Source organism: Bos indicus, chromosome 10 (genome assembly GCF_029378745.1).
Source record: "Bos indicus isolate NIAB-ARS_2022 breed Sahiwal x Tharparkar chromosome 10, NIAB-ARS_B.indTharparkar_mat_pri_1.0, whole genome shotgun sequence".
Lineage (NCBI taxonomy): Eukaryota > Metazoa > Chordata > Mammalia > Artiodactyla > Bovidae > Bos > Bos indicus.
The window spans coordinates 4895837-4922765 of NC_091769.1; the positions used below are offsets into that span (position 1 = coordinate 4895837).

The 26929-nt window shown below is 42.4% G+C and overlaps 1 protein-coding gene across 1 annotated transcript in view; it reads left to right on the forward strand.

Moving 5' to 3' along the window:
• Positions 1 to 12791: 12791 nt before the first annotated feature.
• The window catches only part of LVRN (laeverin), a 79206-nt gene continuing 65068 nt past the window's right edge, over positions 12792 to 26929 (forward strand). Inside the window, exon 1 of the mRNA XM_019968041.2 lies at positions 12792 to 13588. Coding sequence (XP_019823600.2) covers positions 12900 to 13588 — 689 coding nt within the window. The 5' untranslated portion in view covers positions 12792 to 12899. The remainder of the gene's footprint in view (positions 13589 to 26929) is intronic.

Genomic DNA, 26929 nt, shown 5'->3' on the forward strand with positions numbered 1-26929 from the left:
TCCTCCAGAGGATCTTCCAGACCCAGGGATCGAACCTGTGTCTCATGTCTCCTGCATCTGCAAGCGGGTTCTTACCACTAGTGCCACCTGGGAAGCCCCAGGAGTTATAGAGACAGTTATGAGAATATAGTGTCTCTAGGATCAAAGTATACTGGCAGCCAATAGGGCTGCTCATTCACATCTATTAAACAACAACAAGTTAAAACTGAAGACCAGGAGGCTTAGGGTGGTCATCCCAATGAAAAGTCACAATTCCTTGTTCTATTTCCAGGCTCAAGCCAGTTTTAAATCTGAAACATACTGACTGAAGAAGTAATTATAGAAGGAGTACCATGATGTTCACTAGTGTCTACTGACAGGATGCTTCCTGTCCTTCTGCAAAGAGATATGCGACCCTTTACTTTGGTGACTTTACAGTGGGAAAAGGGAAATAACCAATTTTGAAGGGTACTGGACACAGAATCTGAGCTGACAAAATACTAGGGACCTAAAGTGTCTTCACGGATGGTTGTGAGACTGGAGCCACGGAGTCTAATAAATGGAGTCCTGGCTAAAGTCTGGTTCACAGTCCCTGAGTGCACACAGCTGGCATGGTTACGCTTGGTAGTTGGAATAACCCTAATATTGAGACCCTTGTCTGTGAAGTAAAGAGCATCACAGGGGGAAAGACCAAATGGGAGCCTCTGAATCCGTACCTCCCGCCCCAGTTAGAGAGTAAATCAGAACAATCCTGTACCCCAAGGAGAATGGCAGGGAGTAATGCCACCGCTAAAGACCTGAAAGATGCAGGGTTGGTGGTTCCGATCATATCTTCATTTAATTCCAGTCTGGCTCCTACAGAAACCAGATGAACCCTAGAGAATGACTAGACTACTGCAGGTCTGACTAAGTAGCACCAATGGCGTTCGTGAACAATTATTTTGAGAAGGCCAGGGGCCCATTCTCACAAGGATAAGTAACCTGTTCGAAGTATGGGTTTTCCTTTGCTGCCCACAAAGCCTTGGCAAGAACCATGATCGAGGGGCCGTGGGAATGCTTGATCCATAGACACAGAATCCCATACAGTGTAGCATCTAATGTGGGGACCCACTTTACAGTAACAAGATCATGGCAGATGCCTCTGCCTATGGGATTCACTGGTTGTAGCACATATTGCAACATCCAGAGGCAGCTACCTTATTTTAGAATATATAATAACCTGACCTTACATTAGGATATATAATATCACTTATAATAGGATGCGGAAAAGGCCATCTAAGGTGTAATTCAGCTGCTGCCTTGAAGGAAACTGTGAAAGGATGGAGTCTCACCCTTCAGAGTGCAGTCGAGTTGTTAAATCAGAGACCTCTAATGTGCTGCTTCCCCAGTTGGAAGGGTTCAGTATGGAAAACAACAAAACCAGGATGGCCCTACCTACTATTCCTTCCAGGATCTCATGAGGAAATCTGTATTTCTCATCTCTGCAATCTGGGTTCTGTGTGTGGTTGGAAGTCCCAGTGCCCTAAGTGGGTGTGCTCTTCCTAGAGGACCCAGCAAGGGTACCGTTGAACCATTGCTGTGGCGGCTACAGAGCACTTTGGATTCACTGTGCTCGGGGGCTAGCCAGCAAACAGAGGCGTTGCCGTGCTGGCAGGGCTAGCTGACCCTGCTCGGTGGGCAGAGGCAGGATGCTTTTATGCAATGAGAACAGTGTCATGATCCAGTTGGGCACCGTGAGGTACTTCCTTGTCCCGTTGTAGCTGTGAGTGGACATGCACACCAACCCAAGACTGAGAAAGGTGTGGCGGTCGAGTGATCGTCACACGATCAACCTTGGGAATGAAGGTTTGGTTCCTACTATCAGATAAGCCACTAGACCTGCTGAGGGCGAAGGGAATTCAGCATAAATGGTGGAGGAGGGAGGGGCTGAGTTTCACTTGTAGCCTGGAGATCAACTGCCAGGTCAGGAACTACAGGACATCCCACTAACCTACTTGCTCTTAGTTTCCCTGCAGAAAGAGAGGCCAATAGGAAATGCAGAGGTGTGGTTCCTGGAACCTTCATGGAGAAGCAGTGCCTCTGTGCAAGGGATGTCCCACGCAAGAATACTGGATTGGGCTGCCATTTCCTTCTGCAGGGTATCTTCCTAGATCAGGGATCGAACCTGTGTCTCCTGTACTGGCAGACAGACTCTTCACCAATTAGTCAGCAAAACCACTTCCTCTTGTCCTTTCAGCACAGGACTCCCTTGGGTCAACTGCTGCATACTTAGCTGCACGTGCATAGGCTAAAATGCCATGAAGCTAGCCAGAAAACAAAACAAAACAAAAAACGGGAAGCCATAAGAAGATTAATTCCAGAGTTCATAACAGACTGGAGGATATTCAGGTTCCAGCCAGTCAGAGCGAAGAGTCCTTGCTGAACTTCGGGGCAGTTAATCAGAAACCCCAGAAAGGAGACTTCTTGGCTTTAGGGCTGACTAACCCTAGAAGAAAAGGCTATTTGAGACCTGGCCCATCTAAGCCTAAAAACAAGCCTCGGATGTTTCAGCTGACTTGACAAGTAAGTTATGTCTGTCAGAACAAAGTCACAGCTCTGTGTTAAGTCTGCATCCTTCAGGAGCAGACACCAAATGCCAAGATGAGATGAAATGTGCCAGGGTTTTATTAGGGGAAATGCCTGGGGAAGAAAATAGGAGGGGAGTTGAGGGGAAAAAATGGGACCTCAATGTAAATTTGACCTTGAGTGAAGGAGAGAGGGAAAGAAACTTGGGTACAGGTTTCCTGGACTGCCCTGTGGCTGGTGGAAGGGTTGATAAGGCTGTTGGGAGTCCCAGAGCCACCCTGTAAGCCCAGGCCCCAGTTGCTTTGCTTAAAAGCTGTCACCAAGGGAGGCCGCGCCTCCCGCTGCGGGCTCTCCTCACTGGGTCAGATAGACACAGAGCTCCAACTGCAGCCTGTGGGCCCTGGGACACCATTTGATGACTGAACAACAAGGCCGATGACTGATGGGATGCTCCCAGGATGTGGGAATTAAAAAAAAAATTCCTCATCTTACCTTGATACTGTCAGTCCATGGGAAAGCTTCTCAGTGAGGTAGAAGTAGAAACAGGAAAGTAGGTGGAATTTTCCAGCTCCTACCTGCTGTTCAGCTCTCTACCTGAACTTCAGAACTTCCCCCCTTTTCCTTTTGTGTGGTGATTTACACAGAGACTGAGCTTCACCTGATGCCAGTGAGAGGCTTGTGGCCTCTGAGCAGGCTGAGCGAGATGCCAGTTACAGGGCGGTGCTCAGGGAAAGGCGAAGGAAACGGAGCTGTACTTTTAGAGGGAATCCTGGAAAATTGCAGGTGCTCTTGGCAGGTCCGAGGTCCATTTTCAGGTGAACTTCATTGGCTCATAAATGGTGTGACAAATAATAACTACCCTGAGAGAACCTTCTGTGCATCCTTAAGTATTAATGTTTGGCAATACACAACACTCTCCCTGAGGTTTAGCTTTGTGGTAGCTTCCTTCTTATTTAATTTAATTTTGAGGCAAGAATGACTATACTAAACTTTTTTTTTCAAGAATGGAAAAGACTAGTGATTGTCTTCCAACATCCATTCTTTCTTCCTTTTAGTACTAGAAACCACCACATAGCGTGTTAGAAACAACACGCAATGTGTTTTCCGTAGAGCCAGGTATGGCCACATGACTTCCTTACCACTGGAATATGGATAAAAAATACACGTGCAACACCTCTGTTTTAAACACATCATTTTCCTGAATAGAAACACTTGCCATCCGCTTTCTGCCTTTTCCTTGGTCAGGGCCAGGCTGCAGTTGTGGAGTTGGTGAGGCCATGTGAGCAAGTGGACGAAGACCACCCCTCAGGGGACGGATGGCGCCATGGGAGAGAACCACCTGCCTCCCTGTCCTCCCATGACCACTGGGCTGTCATGTGAAGAAATAAATCTCTGCCTTGCTGCAGCCACTGCGTTTTTGAATTCCCTTGTTATTAGCAGTTTAGCCTTAAGTGATGATACATCAGGGTTTTTTCCAAAGTCACATATGACAATGGACTGTTTTGTGCAAACTTGTCTGAGAAACTCCCCTGTAATCCCTAACTTCCCATCGAAATGAACTGGTGAACAAACAAAATATTCTATCGAAAAGCAGGTTTTGTATTGGTTTTACGTGCTTAAATGGATAGCTGAAAACAGAAATGAACATTTATTTTAATGTGTGTTTTTTGGTATTATTTCTAGGACAGTTTTCTTATTTGTGTGTTTTTTCATTCATTTGTTTTTTTCCTCTTTTCTTTAAAAATCACTATTTTCCATACGTATGGTTCCCACACTAGGTTGTGTGCAAGAGATACAGAGAAGAAAACACACATCTTTATCCTCCTGTTAGTTGTTCTCAACTATTCTACATGAATTGTCAAAGTCAGGAAGTGTATTTTCTAATTCAGGCAAGAGGGTTGGCTTACATATAGTTGATTTTCATTTTAAACACATTAGCTTAGCGAAAGTGACTAAAATATAATATCTGATATAACAGAGTAGAAGAAATAAAATGCTTGTGAACTGATAATTGGAATTCCATTGTTCAATCCACAAACATTTATTGACTATATTGTGCTGTGAGGGTACTGGACTCTGTTTCTTTAACACTCGGGCCATAGTTTCTATGAGAAAGGCCTTTAATATATAGAAGGGAAGAGAGCTCTTCATACTTGTCTTATATAAAACTATGAATAATGGAGTTAAAGTGAAAGTGAAGTTGCTCAGTCATGTCCGACTCTTTGCAACCCCATGGACTGTAGCCCATCAGGCTCCCCTGTCCATGGGATTCTCCAGGCAAGACTACTGGAGTGGGTTGCCATTTCCTTCTCCAGGGGATCTTCCCAACCCAGGGACTGAACCCAGGTCTCCCGCATTGCAGGCAGACGCTTTAACCTCTGAGCCACCAGGGAAGCCCAAATGGAGTTAAGGCTTCTTTAAACCAGCCTCTGAGGAGAGCTTTAAAAAGGTTAAAAATAGCACCACCAAAAACTGGGAGTAATGACTACTGAGCATTTGGAGGAGTTTCTAGTGACTACTAGTTCCACGATGTGAGAAACAGGGCAACTCTCACTGCCTGGAAATACACCAGAAGCTGTCTGCCCTGCCCCTGCCTAGAGATCCATGTGCAAACTGGACAAAATGAGACTCTTACCTGACAACACATATCAAAAAAAAAAAAATGCATCAAAGACATAAACAGAAGAGCTAAAAATACGAAACTCATTCAAGAAAACCTTGGAGAAAGCCTTTATGACATTGGATTTAACAATGAGTTGAGGAAGGTCTGCAGGGAATGAGTGACATGTTGCGTCTGAGGTGGTATTATTGCCACAGATAAAGCTTTGCAAGTGGGGGTAGAGACAAGCGGCCGCAAAGCCTTTGGGCATTAGAGTTTCCAGAGCTGATACACAGCAACGGAGAAGACAGCGGGGCTGGTAGCAGGGGAGGCAGAGAGTGGAGACCTCACTTCAGCCTCGTGGATCCCTGCGTTACAGCCACTCTCATCATCCATGGGCGTGTAGGACCCTCGGGCAAATGACTTCCTCAGTACTCAGTTGGCAGCTTGTCCAAGTCCCAAGAGTGGATCAAATTTTCCTTTTGTGCGTCTTTATCGTGGGGAGGAAATACTTGATAGATTCTCCAAGAACTCTAGAGAAAAATGACTTAAGATAAAAATAAAGAGAAAGAGCATAATAGATAAAGAAGAAAAAAATGACAGAGATTCAACGCAAGAATTATGGATGTATCTGATGAAGGAGAAAAAAAATCAAACAGAAGAAGCAATAATTAAAAACAGAAGTCTATGAAACGTTATTAAAGTAAAAAAAAAAAAAACGGATTACAAATCTCAAAAGGGGTTACGCTTAACATTCTAAAGTTATAGCAGTCCAATTTGAATTTATACCAACTTAATTTCAAAAGCATACAAAGACTCTCTTCCTATACAGCTTGATTCTCTTCCCCCACCTTTCTGTTACTGATGTCACATCTTTCTACACTGTGTGGCCATCATCACATAGGAAATAAAAAGTGGAGGTACGAGCCAAAATTACAATAATCCCAGCTTTGGTAATTGCCCATGTGTTCACTTTTTTGAGAGATCTTGATCTCTTCAAACGGCTTTGAGTTACTGCCTGCTGTTCTTTCATCTTAACTTGGGCTCCTGTTAGCATTTCTTATAGGCACATATAATGGTCGCATACTCCTTCAGCTTCCGTCTATCTGGGAATGTCTCATTTCTTCTTCAATTCTGATGGACAGTTTTTGTTGATATAGACAATTTCTGTTGTCTATATCAAAAGTTTTTGTTGATATAGTTTTTGTTGTCTACAGCAACAGTTTTTGTTATCTATATCCACAAAAACTAACTTTTTTTTTCGTCCCAGTACTTTGACTATGTCAACCTACTGCTTTCTAGTCTCCAAGATTTCTGATGAGAAGTCAGGTCAGAGTCCTATTGGAAATCCTTTGTATGTGACGAAGCACTTCTTTTTTGTAGTTTGCAAGATTCTCTCTTTGTCCTTGGCTGTTGACAGTTTGATTATAATACATGTTAATGTGAATTTCTTTGAGTTTATCCTATTTGGACTCTGTTGAGCAAATAAAATTTATAGAGATATATCTTGTAAAAATTCGGGGCAGTTTTTATACATTATTTCTTCAAGTAATCTCTTTGTCCCTTTCCCCCTCTTTTCTTTTTGGTACTTTCACGATCTGTATGCAGGCCTTCTTGATGGTATCCCACAGGGCTCTTAGGCCCTGTTTGTTTTTCTTCTTTTTTTATTCAGAATGGATAATCTAATTGAACCTATCTTTAATTTCAGTGATTCTTTCTCCTTCTTGGTTAAAAGCTGCTCTTGAACTCCTCCAGGGAAGTTTTTATTTTAGTTATTGTACTTCTAACTTCAAAGTTTCTATTTGGTGTTTTTTAAGAATTTCTATCTCATTTTTGACATTCTCTATCTGATGAGATATCATTTCCATACTTTCCTCTAGTTTTTCAAACATGGTTTCCTTTGGTTCTTTTAACATATTTAAAATAGCTAATTTTAAGTATTTGTCTCTTAAGGCCAAAGTTTAAAAGTCCTTAGGAACATTTTCTATTGACTGTTTTCACCCCTGTGTATGGGCATATTTTCTTGTTTCTTTGGATTTCTCATAACTTTTCTGTTGGAAATATATTTTAAATAATGTGAAAGCTCTGAAAAAATATTTTCTTGCTTCTTCGGGGTTTGCTATTGTTGTCATTTGTTTGCTTAAAGACTTTCCTAAACTAATTCAATAAAGTCTGTATTCTTTGTTAAAGTAGCCACTGACATCTATGTTCAGTAAGCTTTTTGGTCAGCTGATAGTTGGAGGTTTTCTTAAAAAGCTAGAATCAGTGCATTCCCCAATTTTTGCCAAGGGGTTTTCTGTGTGTGTCAAGGCATCCCTTTCATACTCAGGCAGAGTTGGCGATTCTGCCATAGCCTTCACATCTGCCTTGACCAGTGCCTCCAGATTAGCCAGATGTGAGTGTTTAGGGCCTTTTCATTTCCTGTCTGAGCATGGTCATGTGCACAGCTGAATACGTGCATGTGCCCTCTAGATTTTCAGGAATATACTGGAGCTTTCAGAGCCCCCTTCAGTTCAGTTCAGTCACTCAGTCGCGTCCAACTCTTTGCGACCCCATGAATTGCACACACCAGGCCTCCCTGTCCATCACCAACTCCTGGAGTTCACCCAGACTCATGTCCATTCAGTCAGTGATGCCATCCAGCCATCTCATCCTCTGTCGTCCCCTTCTCCTTCTGCCGCCAATCCCTCCCAGCATCAGAGTCTTTTCCAATGAGTCAACTCTTCGCATGAGGTGGCCAAAGTACTGCAGTTTCAGCTTTAGCATCACTCCTTCCAAAGAAATCCCAGGGCTGATCTCCTTCAGAATGGACTGGTTGGATCTTCTTGCAGTCCAAGGGACTCTCAAGAGTCTTCTCCAACACCACAGTTCAAAAGCATCAATTCTTCGGTGTTCAGCCTTCTTCACAGTCCAACTCTCACATCCATACATGACCACAGGAAAAACCATAGCCTTGACTAGACGGACCTTTGTTGGCAAAGGAATGTCTCTGCTTTTGAATATGCTATCTAGGTTGGTCATAACTTTCCTTCCAAGGAGTAAGCGTCTTTTAATTTCAGGGCTGCAGTCACCATCTGCAGTGATTTTGGAGCCCCAAAAAATAAAGTCTGATACTGTTTCCACTGTCTCCCCATCTATTTGCCATGAAGTGATGGGACCAGATGCCATGATCTTTGTTTTCTGAATGTTGGGCTTTAAGCCAACATTTTCACTCTCCTCTTTCACTTTCATCAAGAGGCTTTTGAGTTCCTCTTCACTTTCTGCCATAAGGGTGGTGTCATCTGCATATCTGAGGTGATTGATATTTCTCCCGGCAATCTTGATTCCAGCTTGTGCTTCTTCCAGTCCAGCGTTTCTCATGATATACTCTGCATATAAGTTAAACAAGCAGGGTAATATACAGCCTTGACATACTCCTTTTCCTATTTGGAACCAGTCTGTTGTTCCATGTCCAGTTCTAACAGTTGCTTCCTGACCTGCATACAGGTTTCTCAAGAGGCAGGTCAGGTGGTCTGGTATTCCCATCTCTTTCAGAATTGTCCACAGTTTATTGTGATCCACACAGTCAAAGGCTTTGGCATAGTCAATAAAGCAGAAATAGATGTTTTTCTGGAACTCTTGCTTTTTCGATGATCCAGCAGATGTTGGCAATTTGATCTCTGGTTCCTCTGCCTTTTCTAAAACCAGCTTGAACATCGGTACCTAATTCCTGAATTTTTCTTTTAGGCTTTCTATTGAGCTTAATGTTTGCCTCAATTGTTTGCCCACCCAGGCAGTTGCAATGTTAAACAATTGCCTACTTTTATTGTCAACCACTGCCCCTGGGGAATGGCTGTTTGCACTGAATCAGCCCCGAGTCAGGTCAATACAGACAGCCAGAACAGTAGTCTTCCAGGGAATCACCAGATAATTCAAATAAATGACAGTTCTCTCAGAATGAGGCTTTAAAGGAATTTAACACTTTTATGCTTCACTGATGGCTGCCAGACTGCTGGTTTTCACCATGATACCAAGTTGTTGATTTTTAAGTCTACTGCAGAACTGAGGAGAGGAAAATGAGAATAACGCAAGTTAAAATGCCACAAAGCTCACTGATTTTTTTTTTTTTTTTTAACTGAAATTCGGCCTTTTTTCTTGAACAAACCCTCCCTTAATGGCTGCAAGCTTCTGGCTACGTTCTTGAGTTCTGAAATAGTTACTTCTGACCATGTTTCCAGTGTTCACATTGGTTTCATGGAGGAGACTTTCAGTGATCCTGGCCCTGCCTTCTTTCTGGATATCTGATTTTTGACTCTTGATCAATTTATGATGTGTTGATTAAGGTCTAAAATTTTCCCAGGAGACCCTTAGGGTCAGTTTCTTTACTGATAGTTTACAACTGGATTTATGGTCTGACTAACCTAGCTTGATTATTTCAAGAGCCTCCCTAAGAGTTTCTCCTTTGAACCCTCTGTAAACAAGATTCCTTTCACAGACCTTAGTGGTTCTAGTTGGTGACATGGCATGGACCACTTAGGAAAGTAAGGGCCCTTGAAGAGCTTGCATATGGGAGATCTATCAGACTTCCAATGCTTGCCTGCTTTCTCTTTCTCTTCCCGCACTATATTATTTTTCCTTTAAATAACAGCTTAAATGAAAGGACTCTGTGAAAGCTGGTGAATCCTTTCAAATAACCAAACTGGGAGATATTGGCAATGGTATGTACATACAGTATAATAGCATGCAGCTATAGAAAGGAACATGAAAGATATCTGTGAACTGATATGAAAAGACATCCAGGATATATTGTTAAATGAAAATGCAAGATGCAGAACTGCATATTTGGTATACTATCTTTGTTATGTAGTAAAGAGGAGAAATACAAGGGTATAGAATTGTATTTGCTTGATTTGCATAAGGAAATAATACAAAAAACCTATTTAAATGATTAACTATGGAAGTAATGGAAGAAAGACACAAATTTTCATATTGTTTTGATTTTGAAACTTACGAATATTCCCATTCAAAAAATTAAAATTTCAAAGTAAATGAAGAAAAAAGGAAAATAAAAACTAGGTCATGTGACCCAAGGGGGATAATAAAGTATGACGGAGGCCTATAATAAATACCAAGGAAAAAAAGATGGAAAAATAATTGACATGCCAAACAATAAACATAAATAGTAAAAGTAAACAGAGACACAGATATAAGGAAGAAGTTTCACTTGGGTGGCATTGAAAAGGCTTGGATTCTTGTTTAGCTTAGGATTTCTGAAGGGCAGCACTGACGATATTGTGGGTGGAGTATTTCTTCACTGGAGGAGACTGTCCTGGGCCTTGTAGGAAATTTAGCAGAATCGCGGGCCTCTCCCCACTAGTTACCAGTAGCAGCACCCCCGAAACATTGTGACAACCAAATATGTCTCTAAACATTGCCAAACCTCCAGGGAAGGGGGACACCAGCAGCACCCCCAGTTGTCAATGACTCCTTTAGCTGATCTGATTTAGCTGATTTTCTGAGCAACTCATTAAAACTTTTTAAAAAAATTTTCTAGTAACTGTTTTCTCGGCAGTTGATCTGTGTCCCAAAACTGCTCTTTCATGGAAATGTCAACTATTGCATATGATAGTATTTTCCAGTCCTTTAAAAATTAACATAAGCATGACTCAATCAGTATGTTATTTTGCAACTTCTTTTTAGTGACATTAATGGTTTATCAGAACTGTTTTCCCTTTAATAAGATATTTAAATTGCTCAACCACCTGACATGATTTTATCACTTTTAAGCTTTTTGTGTGGCAGCCAATCTCTGTTTCTTCAATGATATTAGAGAAGTGGAATTAAATAATTAGATCCAGGTAGACACTTTTCAGTAGAGTTTTTAATTTAAAAATGAGGGGAGGGACAGCTCTAATGTGAAGTAGTTCTGTTACTGACCCTTTTTCTTTTTCTTTCTACTCTTTCCATTTCCTTTCTTCTCTTTTCTTTTCTATCCTTTGTTTCTTAACCTTTCCTTGCAAGTCTGGAATCCATCAAAATGCTTCAAGAAATTGTCCAGGGAATGGTAAGGCCAGTAATTAATCAGCTCCATATCTGTGCGCGATCCCCATCTGGCCATGACCTACACCCAGAGGGCCTTCCTGGCTCAGTAGCTCGCAATTCTGACAGCCTGATAGCGGCAGGTCCTGCCCAGGGTAAGGAACGGAGCTTCTCCTCCCTCTCCGCATCCCAGAATCTTCTGAGAGTGGTGTGTGTGATCCTAATTATTTTTTAAATATGATTATTCCGTCTCTGAAGAAAGCAAACCCCACCTGTAATCACAGCACAACCATTGCACAAGCTTGGTGTTAAGTCCCCCGTCTTGTTCCAGAGGTCTTTTTGTTAATGTGATTAATTTCAGTTCGAGGAACTGTGAAGATCACACGGCCCAGGAGAATCACTTCGGGTTACCCCATCTCTGACCTCTGGTGAAAGGGCTTCCTCATTGGAATGGAGATACGGTTCCAAGCAGAAAAGCGAAGACTTTTTTATGGCTGCGAAGAAAAAAAATTCTCTTCATTCTGAAAACACAAAAACACTGAAGGAGTCTAAAGATGGGGTATGTCCGGAGCAGAATCTTCACCCACCTCTCCCCCCTCTTCCCCAGCGCCTCCTGGGTCTTCCCAGTTCACTCGAGTGCGGCACGTAGGTGGGAACCAGGCCCACAGCACGCGGAACTCCCCCGGAAGCATCCGGTAAATAGCAAACAGATGCCCAGGACGCCGAAGACCTCACCGACCAGGGCACCGCCTGGAAACGAGTTCCAGCCGGCTGTTTTCAAGTGGAAAGGCTAACCGCCGGACGGTGCCGTTCCCTGTACTTGAAACCAGTGGGTTTCGAAAGCAGGGCGTCCTCTTGCCCCAGGCAGGGTGTGGGGAGCCAGTCCGAGCTCCAGTACTGAAAGCCCATCCCTGGCAGTTGCAGAGCCAAGACACAGCTTTCTGCCTGGTCTCTTCCCGAAGTAAAGCAGCCTTCACCTGGAGACGCAGACGCCACGCTCGTTTGTCTGTTTGTTGTCTCCTCTTCCAGCCCCACTTCCCAAGCTGGGAAGAGGCTCCGGGACACCCTGGACTTTGTTTCCAACCTCGCACTTGTTGCCTGGACCGCGTGAGTCCCGAACTTATCTAGAAAGCTAATTTAGGGCCAAAAATTTGGTTCCGGAAGTTAGTTCAGACAGAGGGACTGTCTCTTGGAGGATCATCTCAGAGCGTATCCTCTAAAGTCCCGGTCCTTAAGTCGCCACCTCGGCTCCTAGCCCTAGAATCCCCAGGTTGGGGGCGGCAGGTGTGCAGCCCGAAGCATCACTACTGTCAGGGAACTGAGGGTCCTCTGTAACTCTCTCTTTTGCGACAGCGCTCGGTACCACACCGGGGCACCCTCAACAAACCCCATGAATCCAGATACCCCCGTCAGAGATGCCCCCTTTCCAGTCTGGTCCGACCGCGCCGATTCTAAAAGCCTCTTCTGCGGTGTCTTTCGCTGCGGACTCCAAAAGGCGCGCGCGCTTGTTTGCGCGCGTCCGCCTCCTCCCCCGGCCCTAGCAGGGGGCGGAGGGTGGGTGGGCAGAGGACCTGGATCCGATTAGCTGGGAGGGGAAGCTGTGGTCCCAACCACTCTCTCGTGTGTCCTCGAGGAGGAGGGAGGGACGGTGCTCGAGAGGAGGGGCAGGGGTCCGATCACCGAGCGCTCAGGCCCGGGGGTCTGAACGCTCACGTCTCCCCCACCCTGGGCCGCGGCCATGGGACCCCCTTCCAGCTCCGGCTTCTACGTGAGCCGCGCCGTAGCCCTGCTGCTGGCGGGGTTGGCCGCCGCGCTCCTGCTGGCGCTGGCCGTGCTCGCCTCGCTGTACGGCCACTGCGCGCGCGTCCCGCCGTCGGAGCTTCGGGACGGCGGGGCTCCGGCTGCCGCGCCCTCCCTCCCCGGCAAGCAGGAGCCGACCTCGCAGCCCGGCCCCACTCCGGAGCCCGACGTGGCGGCCACCCGGAGCAGCTGGCGACCTCCAGGGCCCTGGGACCAGCTGCGCCTGCCGCCCTGGCTCGTGCCGCTGCACTACGAGCTGGAGCTGTGGCCCCGGCTGCGGCCGGACGACCTCTCGGCGTCGGCGTTGCGCTTCACTGGCCGCGTGAACATCACAGTGCGCTGCACCACGGCCACCGCGCGGCTGCTGCTACACAGCCTCTTCCTGGACTGTGAGAGCGCGGAGGTGCGCGGACCCCTGTCCCCGGACGCTGGAGACGCCACCGCGGGCCGGGTATCTGTAGTGGAGATGTGGTTCGCGGTGGACATGCAGTACCTGGTGCTGGAGCTCGGAGAAGCCTTGCAGCCCGGGAGCCTCTATGAGCTGCAGCTCAGCTTCTCCGGCCCAGTGAGCCAGGACACCAGGGAGGGCCTCTTCCTCAACCTCTACACAGACCAGGGTGAGCGCAGGTAAGGGCAGACCGGCCTGGGCCTCGTCGACCCCCGGCTCTAGGGCCCCCGCGCAGGCTGCGGGTCTAGCTGCCTCGGGGTGCATCTCTTGGCCCTTCGCAAAGATCGCCAGCCCAGCCCTCACGACGTTTTCTTCTAGAGTCAGAGGGTGAGCGCCTCCTTCCTCCCATCCCTCCAGAAACTGCTCGGAATAAAAGGCTTTGGAGACTGTGGTGCTTCTTCCGGCCAGGTTTCAGCCCCCATCCTTGCCCATCCAGATTGTTCCTATCGTTGACCCTTTTAATTTTCTTGTTCTCTTCAGAGAATCCCTTTACCTGTAATTCAGGACGTTCTCTAACCCAGATTATCCTCAGGGCAATGAGTAAACCCTTTGCTACTCAAAGTTTGGTCCGCGGACCAGCGATAGGTGTACCGTCTGGGAGCTTGTTAGAAACGCAGACCCGTGGGCACAATCTCACCCAAGGGGATATGCATTTTAACGTTGGTCCTCGGATGATTCGCCCGCGTTAGAGTTGAAGCTAGGCGCTGGAGCACCCTTGAGGCTCTTCCTCCTTAGCGTCCTTCTACGCTTTTTGTGCTCTGCCTCTGTTAACTGGAGGCGCCCTAACTGCTGCTCTTGCAACAGAGAGACACGTCCGGGCTGTTTGTGCATCGCTTTTTCTTTTTTTGCCAAGGTTCTCCCAAAACTTCAGAATCACCTTTCATTACTGCCCTCCCACCCCTGCCCGGCCCCGCGTGTCGTTTTGCTGGTGAGCAGCGGGCATCCCCTGCTCTTTCACCGCCTCTGTGTCGGCGTTCAAGTAAAAACAATGACAGGGATTGCTTTTCAAATAAAAGCTCCCCTCTGAGCCTGCAAGCCCACAAAGTGTGCATGTGTGTTCTCTTTACACTCTTCTGCGATAGTGTCTCCCGCACGGAATGTTTCCAGCTTAAGAATTGCCTCTTGCCACGCTCTGGGACCCCATCACTGACCTCAAACAAGCACCAGAAACTGATTTTTTCCAAACTCGTGAGCTCCTGCTTAACTCACGTACTTGGGGAACATTTGCGGTTTACACAACTGCATGTACTTTTCCCTTTATTATTAGAGAAAATGTTCTCAGATGTTCTCTGAGGGAAAGAAACCCACTAAATTACCCCCTAAATCTTCTGAACTATTTTCGAAACTTCAGGGGTTTAAAATAAATTTAACAAGCTGGCCTAGGTGGGTGTGTAATCTCTAAGTTTTGTTTTTAAGGACAGCATGCTTGATTTTTCTCTTAAAAATGCATCAGTGCTTGAGGAAAAGTTCTGAAAAGTTTCTCCTGAGGATGCGTTCCTGCACTTACAGGGCTCTGGAAACCTTTTGAAATAACTGAAAAGGGGTGCTTTTTAAGCACACCTGTCTGCCAGTGTTTTGTGCTTCAGTAAATTTTCATCTGTTCACTCCTCCCTTCCTCCTGTCTTAATGAGGCTATGGCCAGGACAAACGACCCTAGCAGACACAGGAAAGGAAAGTCCCTTTTCATTTTTCTGTGGTGCTGGCAACTCTAGCGGTAACTAGAAACCATATTTTGAGAGCATTCAAATTCAAATAAGCAGAAAATTAATGAAGTCCTACAGATGTTCATAGACCTATAGGTGGGGTTCTGGAACTGTGGCATCTGAGAGGAGCAGTTGCCTGGAAGTTGTTCTCGAGTCTCTGCCTCTGAAACCAGGAAGAAGAGAATCCTGCAGTTGCACTTGAAACCAAGGTCACAAAGAACCTGAACAAAACGATGACTTGTGAGGGGGCACAGTTGGAAGCCCAATAGGCTTCAGTCTTAACTATCTGACTTGAGCTAGTCTCTTCACCTCTCTCAGTTGCCTCATTCATGTAATAGACATAATACATGTCAATCTTTAGAATGTTGTGAGAGTTGAATGGGAAAAGGGGGATCCTGACTGGTATATTACTAGTGTGTGAGATGAGTGCAATTGTGTGGTAGTTTGAGCATAGAACTGGACATGGAACAACAGACTGGTTCCAAATAGGAAAAGGAGTACATCAAGGCTGTATATTGTCACCCTGCTTATTTAACTTATATGCAGAGTACATCATGAGAAACGCTGGACTGGAAGAAGCACAAGCTGGAATCAAGATTGCTGGCAGAAATATCAATCACCTCAGATATGCAGATGACACCACCCTTTTATGGCAGAAAGTGAAGAGGAACTAAAGAGCCTCTTGACGAAAGTGAAAGAGGAGAGTAAAAAAGTTGGCTTAAAGCTCAACATTCAGAAAACTAAGATCATGGCATCTGGTCCCATCACTTCATGGCAAATAGATGGGGAAACATTGGAAACAGTGTCAGACTTTATTTTGGGGGGCTCCAAAATCACTGCAGATGGTGACTGCAGCCATGAAATTAAAAGACGCTTACTCCTTGGAAGGAAAGTTATGACCAACCTAGATAGCATATTGAAAAGCAGAGATATTACTTTGCCAACAAAGGTCCATCTAGTCAAGGCTATGGTTTTTCCAGTGGTCATGTATGGATGTGAGAGTTGGACTGTGAAGAAGGCTGAGCGCCAAAGAATTGATGCTTTTGAACTGTGATGTTGGAGAAGACTCTTGAGTGTACCTTGGACTGCAAGGAGATCCAACCAGTCCATTCTGAAGGAGATTAGTCCTGGGTGATCTTTGGAAGGAGTGATGCTAAAGCTGAAACTCCAGTACTTTGGCCACCTCATGCGAAGAGTTGACTCATTGGAAAAGACTCTGATGCTGGGAGGGATTGAGGGCAGGAGGAAAAGGGGACGACAGAGGATGAGATGGCTGGATGGCATCACCGACTCGATGGACGTGAGTCTGAGTGAACTCTGGGAGTTGGTGATAGACTGAGAGGCCTGGAGTGCTGCGATTCATGGGGTTGCAAAGAGTCGGACACGACTGAGCGACTGAACTGAACTGAACTGAACTGACCGGTATATAAGCTATGTAGTGGTGGCCACTATCATTAGCTCGGGTATTATTATTAGGCACAATCTCCTGTTATCTAAGCATGAAACCTGCCACATTACTGATAGATAAAATTCTAAGACTATTTCTACATGTGAAAATGTTGCCTACTGTCTTCACATTTTTCTTGGGTGTCTCTAATTCCAGCCTCAGTGATTGGGACATGTTTACTTCTGTTCCTAGATGGTCTCTTATCACAGTCCAGACAGGCTAATGTTTTTAAATAATTTTACTCAACTCTAAGGGAAGAGAGATGCGGCTTGGATCCCTAGGTCAAGAAAATCCCCTGGAGGAGGGCATGGCAACCCACTTCAGTATTCTTGCTTGGAGAATCCCATGGACAGAGGAACTTGGTGGGCTACAGTCCATGGGGTCACAAAGAGTCTGACACAACTGAAGCAGCTTAGTGAACACACACACACAAGGAAAGAGAGAAAGTCAATCCAGGAAGTACAAAGAGCATCACTATTTGTAAAGTTTAGGGAACGATTTTCTAGCTTCAGAAGTTGCTGGGGATGTCTTCTACTCATTCTCAGCCTTTTTCTACTTGACAGGTGACTTTACATCTCTGCCATAGGATCCATCTACTGCATGCCTTGGACATGTGCATCTTCCATGTGTGGAAGGTTGAGAGCAAGATCCAAACATTAATGTCCCTCTAAACAGGATTTCCCAAGCTTCATTTGCTGGCATCTGACTGTGTTCAGATTTTGCTGTATTCACAAAACTCTGGCGGTGTGTGCTCAGTCACTTCAGTCATATCTGACTCTTTGTGACTCCATGGATGGTAGCCCTCCAGGCTCCTCAGTCTATGAGATACTGAGGCAAGAATACTGGAGTGGGTTTGCCATGCCTTCCTCCTCCAGGCGATCTTTCCCACCCAGGGATCCAATCTGTATCTTCTGCTGCATTGCAGGCAGATTCTTTACTGCTGAGCCACCAGGGAAGCCCATCTATGCCCATATTATTTGCTTAAAAAGTTTCTTGATTTAAGCATAAATGTTAACTAGATTTATTGAAGCCACTCTGTATCATTATTATAGATGAAAAACCACTTGAAATTTATAGAAAGGAATGGCACAAACACAACCAAACAGAACATTGTTAATATGTTCCACCTATTATTATTGCCTGCTGAAGGATCTGAAGGCTTTGAATAGGAAGACTGTTGTCTCTTGGTTAAAAAGGGAAACTAGAATTAGTTGTTCAAGACAAATAACACCAAGCCAATGCTTTCTCTTGACCAAATCAGAATGATTCGTAAAACTGAAAAAGGACTGACTTTATCATGTGTGAGCCTGATCTATGGAATAGTGTGTCTGAGGGTTACCAAAAATCTTTCTCCATCTATGCTTTGGGAAATCTTGCTTTGCAGTGTGGTTCACAATTCAAGGTGTATCAGAAGCCCTAGAGGAGCTTGTTAAACATGCAGAATCCAGAGATACACCCTCAAAAATGCCAGACCAGTATGATGATGTTCATAGCAACTGTTTTCACAGGAGCTATAAGGTAGAAGGAACCCAAGTATCAATTTATGGATGAAGGGAAGAAACAAAATGTGGTATATACTCACAATGAAATATTTTTCAGCCTTAAAAAGGAAGGAAATTCTGACCCATGCTACTACATAGATCAGTCCTGAGGACATTATATAAGGACCTAGAACAGTCAGATTTATAGAATCATAAAGTAGAATGGTAGTTGCTAGGGGCTGGTGTCATGGAGAGTTTTTGTTTGATGAGTATAGAATTTTAGTTTTGCAAGATGAGAATTCTGGAGACTGGTTGTACAACAATGTGAATGTACTTAACACCACTCAATGTTATACTTTAAAATGGTTAAGATGGTGAATTTTATGTGTATTTTTGACCGTTTAAAAATTTCAAAAGCAAAAAATTTCTAGAGCAGTGAGTTTTGAGTGAGGGTTTGGAAATTTGTATTTTTTAGCAATTGCTGCAGATAATCATCTTTTCATGCTTATTTGCCATCTTTATATCATTTCAGTGAAATGGCTCTTCGTGTCTTTTGTCCATTTTCTAATTGAATTGTTTTGTTTCTTTACTGTTGAGTTCTGTTATTTCTTTATATATTCTACATCTGAGTCCAATGTGAGATATATGGCTTACAAATATCATTCTCCTAGTCTGTAGCTTGTCTCTTAATCTTCTTAGCAAGGTCTTTCAGAAAGCAAAAAGTTTTAATTTTAAAGAAGTCCAGTTTATCAAAAATGTTTAATAGAACATGCTTTTGGTGTCATGTCTAAGAATTCTTTTTTTTTAAGAGAGAGACTATTTTTTTTAAGAGAAGTTTTAGGTTTAGAACAAAATTTAGAGGGAAGTATAGAGATTCTTCATCTATCCCCTGCCCCAACACATGCATAGCCTCCCCCCGTGATCTGCTGCTGCTGCTAAGTCGCTTCAGTGGTGGCTGACTCTGTGCGACCCCATAGACGGCAGCCCACCAGGCTCCCCCGTCCCTGGGATTCTCCAGGCAAGAACACTGAAGTGGGTTGCCATTGCCTTCTCTGTCCCCCATGATCAGGCAATCATTAAAATGACCCTTTTTTTAAAAAAACTAAGGTTGCATCTATAGAAATACATAGTTTACCCTAGGGTTCACTTTTGGTGGTGTGCATTCTGTATGTTTGATCCAATGTATGACATATCCATCTTTATGTTATCACACAGAGTATTTTCACTGCTCTGAAAATCCTGTTCTCTGCCTGTTCATCTTCCCACCATCCACTCTGCCCAGCAACCACAGATCTTTTCGTTGCCTTCATAGTCTTGCCTTTTCCGTATGTCACATAGTTGGAATCATACAGAATATCGGCTTTTCAGCATGGCTTCTTTCACTTAGCAATATGCATTTAAGGTTCCTCCAAGTCTTTTTATGCCGCAGCAGCTCGTTTCTTTTTAGTGCTGAATAATATTCTGTTGTCTGGATGTACCATAGTTTATTTATCCATTGACTTACAGAAGGACATCTTGTCTGCTTCCAAGTTTGGCAATCACGAAAAAAACAAAACTCTATGGCCAGGTTTTTGTGTAGACATACATTTTCAACTCCTTTAAGTAAATACCAAGGTGCATAATTGTTGGGTCACATGGTAAGCATGTGTTTAATTTTGTAAGACACTACCAAACTGTCTTCCAGAGTGGAGGTGCCATTCTGTAATCCCAACAGCAGTGAGTGAGAGTTGCTTTTGCCCCATATTCTTGTCAGCATTGGATGTGCCAGTGTTCTGGATTTTGGCCTATATTCTAATAAGTATTTCGTTTTCATTTACATTTCCCTGATGACATATGAGGTAAAGCATCCGTTCATATGCTTCTCTGTATAGTTTCTTTGGTGAGTTATCTGTTGAAGTCTTTGGCTCATTTTTTAATTGAGTTATTTGTTTCCTTTCTAAAATTTATTTTATTCAAGTATAGTTTATTTACAATGGTGTGTTAATTTCCGCAGTAGAGCAAAGTGATTCAGTTACACATACATAGAATGGAGTTGTCTTCTTTTTCTTCCTTGGGTGTGGGAGGGACTGCGCTGAGAAGCTTGCAGGATCTTAGTTCCCCAACCAGGAATTGAAACGAGGCCAAGTCAGTGCAAGTGAGTCCTAACCATTTGGACCACCAGGGACTCCCCCCTTGTTTTATTATTGTTGAATTTTCAGGAGTTCTTTGTATATTGTAGATAACAGTCCTTTATCAGATGTGTCTTTTGCAAATATTTTCTGCCACTCTGTCGCTTGTCCTCTTTTTCTCTTTATATTGCCTTTCACAGAACAGAAGTTTTTTACTTTCAGTGAAGTCCAGCTGATCAATTATTTCTTTTATGGATCTTGTACTTGGTGTAGTATCTTAAAAGTCATCACCATACCAGGGGCATTTAGACTTTCTTCTGTGTTACCTTCTAGGAGTTTTATAATTTTACATTTTACATCTAGCCCTATGAACACTGTGAGTCAGTTTTTACGAAGGGTGTAAGGCCTGAGTGTGGTTGTCTAGTAAGAGGTTTCCTTTGCTCCGTGGTTTTGTCTTTGCCTCTTTGCCAGAGATTAGTTGACTCTATTTATGTGGGTCTATTTCTGGGCTCTCTATTTTAGAAAGCCCAGAAATATTTAGAAGTATTTCTGTTGCTACTTCTGGGCTATTTTATGCCCTTGACCTACTTGTCTGTTCTTTTGTCAGTACCACACTGTCTTGATTATTGTAGCTTTAAAGTTAGTCCTAATATCAGGTAGTGTAAATTTTACAACTTTGTTATTTTCCTTCAGCGTTGTGTTGGGTATTCTGAGGTTTTGTTTGTTTGTTTTTGCATGTCACTGTAAACCTTAGAATCAGTTTGTCCTTAACTTGCTAGGATTTGAATTGGGATTGCATTGAATCTGTAGATCAAGTTGGGAAGAAATGATATGCTGATAATATTGTCTTCAAATCCGTGAATATGAATTTGTTTCATTTGTTTAGTTCTTTTTAAAATTTCACACATCAGAGTTTTCCATTTTTTCTCTACCTAGATCTTATACGTATTTTGTTAGATTTATACCTAAGTGTTTCATTTTTAGGGGCACTAATGTAAATAGCTGGGCTTCCCTGGTGACTCTCACACAGTAGAGAATCTGCCTGGAATGCTGGAGACCCAGGTTCAGTCCCGGGGTCAGAAAGGTCCCTTGGAGAAGGGAACGGCTACTCACTCCAGTATTCTTGCTTGGAAAATTCCATGGATAGAGGAGCCTGGCAGGCTACAGTTCAGTATTCTTGCCTGGAGAATTTCATGGACAGAGGAGCCTGGTGGACTACAGTCCACAGAGACTGAATGACTTAACACTTTTACTTTTTCAGTGTAAGTGGTATTGTGTTTTTAATTTCACATTCCATTTTTTCATTGTTGGTATATAGGAAACAAATTGACTTTTGTGTATTAACCTTGCATCCTGCAAATTTTCCATAATTGCTTATTAGTTACAGGAAGTTTTTGTCAATTCTTTTGGATTTGTAGAAAACCCAGATTATGATGTAATCTGCAAATAAGAGTGTTTTATTTCTTCCTTCCCAATGAATACACCTTTTATGTCCTTTCCTTGACTCATTGCATTTGTAATAACCTCCTGTACAGTATTGAAAAGTGGCCAAGAGGAGACATCCTTGTCTTGTTCCTGATCTTAGTGGAAAGCTTCAAATTCTCACCATTAATTGTACTGTTAGCTGTAGATTTTTAGGACTGAGTAACACTTTCACTTTATCAAGATTAGGCAGTCCCCCTCTATTCCTACTTTACTGAAAAATTTAGTCATAAATGGGTGTTGGAGTTCAGCAAATGCTTTCTTTGCATCTATAAAGTGGTGATCACATGATTTTTCTGTCTGTTGATGTGCTGAATTATACCAATAGATTTTTTTAATGTTGAAAGCAGTCTTGCATACCTGGGATAAATCTCACTTGATTGTGGAGCATAATTCTTTTTATGTTTTGTTGATCTGGTTTGCTAATATTTTGTTGAGGAGTTTTGCATCTGTGTTCAGGAGGGCGGTTGGCCTGTAGTTTTCTTTTCTTATAATGTTTTGTTCTAATTTTGGTGTTAGGGAAATGCTGGCCTCATAGAATGAGCTAAGAAGTATTCCTTCTGTTTCTTTCCTCTGAAAATGATTGTAAAAGAATTGATATTCCTTAGATGTTGGTAGAATTCACCAGTGAATCCATCTGGGCCTGATGATTTCTGTTTTGAAAGGTTATTAATTATTGATTCGATTTCTTTAATAGATATAGGCTTTCTCAGATTGTTTCTTTTTGTATGAGTTTTGGTAGATTGGTTCTTTCTAGGAATTGGTCCATTTCATCTAGATTATCAAATTTATGGGGATAAATTAGTTCATTCCTTATTATCCATTTAACGTCCATAGGATCTGCAGTGATGTCTCCTCTTTAATTTCTGATATTGGTATCAATATAATGGGATAAATATATACCATAATTATTACTTTTTTCTATTTTTTGCCCTTGTTCTTTATACTTATTTTTCTCTTCCACTGTTTTTCTGCTTTTCTTTACTATGTTGGATTTTCCAATCTATGAACATGAAATAACAGTTCATTTATTTAAATCTTTAATTTATTTCATCAGCATTTTATCATTTTCAGCATATAAATCTTATACCTGTTTTGTTAGAGTTTTGCCTAAGTATTTATTTTTACTTGAACAATTATAAACCGTATTGTACATTTAATTTTAGTTTTCATGTATCTGTTTCTCCAACATAGAAGTGCTGAGTTTTGTGTACTTATCTTATATCGGAGGACTTGGTAATCTCACTTGAAATATCTAGGAAGTTTGTTTTTTTTTATAGATTTCTTAGGATTTTCTGTGTAGATCATCATGTCATCTGCATATAGAGGCAGTTTTATTTCTACCATTCCAATGCATATGCCATTTCTTTTCCATTCTTATCTTACTTTGCTGGCTGAAATTTCTAGCACTATGTTGAATAAAAGTGGAAAGAGTGGAGATTCTTTTCCCTAATGTTAGGGAGAAAGTTTTTAGCCTTTTACCATTAAGTATGATTTTAGGTGGAACTTTTTGTATGTGCTCTTTATTAAGATGAAAAAGTTCCTGTTGAGTCATAGTATTTCTGGCTTGCTTTTTTTTTTTAATCGTGAATAGGTGTTGGATTTTGTCACACATTATCATTAGCTGTCACAGGATAGAACGTAATGGATAATGGAGCACACAGCAAAATTAGCAAAAGGGCACCTCAGGATCTCAGAGCAAGACCCTTCTTCCCTTTATGGTGAGCATGGTTGGCAGTCAATGTGGCATCTAATTTATATACTAGAAATGGCTTAGGCCAATGGGCCCTGATTGTGCAAGTTATCTTTGTGATTGATTTGAGACCTGAGGAGATGTAGAATTGTTTACATGGGATAAGGATATTGACTAGGAAACTGAAGAGGAGCCACTATGCCAGGGATCAAAGTAACTGTGTTGCAGTGAATGCTGTGGAGTGGTTGTGCAAGGCATGGTTCCAGAGGGAGCTGCAGCCAGGCTCAGAGGACTGGCCTTGCGAGCAAGAGCCCAGATGAGCACCATGCTATCAGTGAGAACTACTGGACCTTGACTGTCATGAAGGAATCGTTTACAAGTCATACCAGTCAAGAGAATGCAGTTAAACCAGTATGGTAAATCCAAGAAGTCCTCTCCTTTCAAGAGATCTCCTCTTTCTCTGCTGACATTCGGGTGTGGGAGAAAGCATCTTAGTTCTCCTGGACTTAGGAAATAAAAGATCTCTGGAAGGTAATTTGGATTTTGAATGACTATCCCTGCAAACAAGACTGTTTTGAAATCAGTAACAATGAGTAACCTATAATTGGCAAACTTGCATTTTTTTCCTCTACCAACTTTTAGTACAGGGGTTCCAGAGTATGAAGTCATAGGACGAGATTGCTTTACATGTCTGAGTTTTGGTAAGTAAATTTCGACAGTTAGTTCCCTTCATGTAAAATAAAGGTTTCCTCCAACATGAATGAGTAGAGCTTATAACATTTGGATTCATCCAAGCTTTCTAAACCGTTCTTCTCCATAAAACAATATTTCATAACAGTTTCTTCTGACCTTTGGAAACTATTGCAGAGAATACTTATGCTAAATGCCAGTTTCTCAGCTCATGAAGCTTTACTTAGCCATCTGATAACAGGGATATTATGAAAATTGAAGTAAAAAACATATTCTTTTCTTTCCCGGTAAGTATGAGTCACTCAAATGGCCTTGGACTACAGAATGGCTAACAGGTTGTGTTTGGCTGTTTTAAAGATGTAAATTGGTCTTTTCTAAAATGTCTTTCTGAGGGCAAAATTGGCTATAGCAGTATTGAGAATATTAGGGGACCATGTTCCACTTATACCTCTTGAAGATGAACTTGGCCTTCCCTGAGACGCTTGCCCATAATCACTAATCCCAATTAATAAATATACACCTTTGGGGTCAATTTCATGGGAGTGATATTTTGCCACTACTAGTTATGAGAATTTTTAAATATGCATCTCTTCATTTACTGTGTGCAAGATTTATGTTAGGATAGGGTGGACATGAGAAGCATGGAATCTAACTCCATGAAAAGCAGTTTAAAACCATGACAGTACAAGAGCCACCTCCTTATTCGCATAAGTAGATTGAGAGGGCTTGCTGCTGCTAAGTCACTTCAGTTGTGTCCGACTCTGTGCAACCCCAGAGACGGCAGCCCACCAGGCTCCCCCGTCCCTGGGATTCTCCAGGCAAGAACACTGGAGTGAGTTGCCATTTCCTTCTCCAATGCATGAAAGTGAAAAGTGAAAGTGAAGTCACTCAGCCGTGTCCGACCCTCAGCGACCCCAAGGACTGCAGCCCACCAGGCTCCTCCATCCATGGGATTTTCCAGGCAAGAGTACTGGAGTGGGGTGCCATTGCCTTCTCCGATTCAACTGCATAAATGTAAAGATGTTAGTGGCTTTATTCAGTGATGCATAAATCAGGCAGTATCCCATCTGGCAAATAGAGAAGTGCCCACAGGAGCGCTTAAGAATGAAAGGTGTACTGGCAGAAGTGGGCAGAACAAAGTTATCCTGGCAAAGAGCTGACTGTTTACGGCAAGGTCATCTTTCTTCGGGGAACAGCTAGGGTCTATCAGACACATAACCTCACTAGAGATAACTAGGGTAATTCCAGGTTGAATGGTTTAAAATTCCATTCCTGGGAGAGGCTGAGACTATAATTATTCAAGTCTTGGTTTGGTAATGTGGGCATAGGACAATGACTCCATTTTGGGCCTGTTATCTTGTTTTCAACAAATAAAATCTTTTAAGTTTACTGTGAAGAAAATGGCCCCCTTTTGTTTGAAAAAATCTGAAGGTCAAATCTACATTAGAAATGACAACCCTTGCATAACCTGCTCATGGCACTTTTGAGAGAATGTACCCTACATGGGCCATATACCAGTGATCTTCTCCCTGTATTCCCGTTCCAGCTTTCTTTACTATTTACATGATACATCTTTTTCTAAAGTTTTACTTTTAACCCATATGTGTCTTAATAATAAAAATGAATTTATTATCAAAACATAGTATTAGGTCCTTTTTTTTTTTAGTTCTACCAGTTTGTTGTTACCAAGCCATCTTCCTCCACCCTCTGCACGCATGCTCAGTCATGTAACCCCATGGACTGCAGCCCGCCAGGCTCCTCTGTCCATGGACTTTTCCAGGCAAGAATACTGGAGTAGATTGCCATTTCCTTCTCTTGGGTCTTAAAGTCTGACAATCTCTGCCCTATAATTGGGGTGTTTAGACTATTTGCATTTGATGTAGTTACTGAGTTGATTGGACTTAAATCAACTATCTTTCTATTTGCTCTTTATTGTCTAAACTGTTTTTTAATTCTGTTTTTCTCTTTTTTTTGCATTAAGTAGGTTTTAGTATTCCACTTAATATTAACTCAGCTAATTAGTTATGTCCTTTTGTATGTGGTTGAGGTGGGAAGTAGGGAAAGAGGATAGCTCTAAGGTTTATAATATGTGTCCCAAACTTACCACAGGCTAAAGTCAAATGAAATTACTTCTCATATTATGTATCAATTTTAGAAGCATATCCTTTCATTTTACCCACCCTCTACTTTGGGCTACAGCTGCTACACATTTTACTTTTACATAGGTTATAAACCCCGCCATATACTGTTACTGCTTTTCCTTTAAACAATTAATTGCTTTAAGATAAATTTTTACAAAAGAAAAAAATTCTTTTTATTTACTTACATATATACCATCTGCAGGGCTCTTCATTCCTTTGTACGTTTCAGTTTCCATGCTGTATTATTTTGCTTCCATCCAGAAGACTTTAATATTTCTTCAAGTTTAGGTGTACTGGTGATACATTCTCTTGGTTTGTGTCTGTCTGAAAATGTCTTATTTTTCCTTCATTTTTGAAAGATATTTTTGCTCAGTATAGAATTCTAAATTGGCAGGTTTTTGTTTTTAATTTCTGCACTTTAAGGATGTTACTTCATTGACTTATGAATTAAATAGTTTCTGAAGAGAAGTCTAGAAACTTTAATTTTTATTCCTCTGTATAAGATTTGCTCACTGAGATAATCATATGATTTTTCTTTTTAAATTTGTTAATATGGTAAATTACACTGACTGATTGACTTTCTAATATTAAACTAACATTCTACTGCTGTGGTAAATCCCACTTGGTCTTGATGTATTATCCTTTTTATGTTTTGTTGCAGTTTACTAAAATTCTGCTTATAATTTTTTATCTTTGCTCATGAGACATGTAGACTTGTGGTTTTTTATGTTGTCTTACTTTTTTCCTTGCAATGTCTTTGTCTGGTTTTGGCATC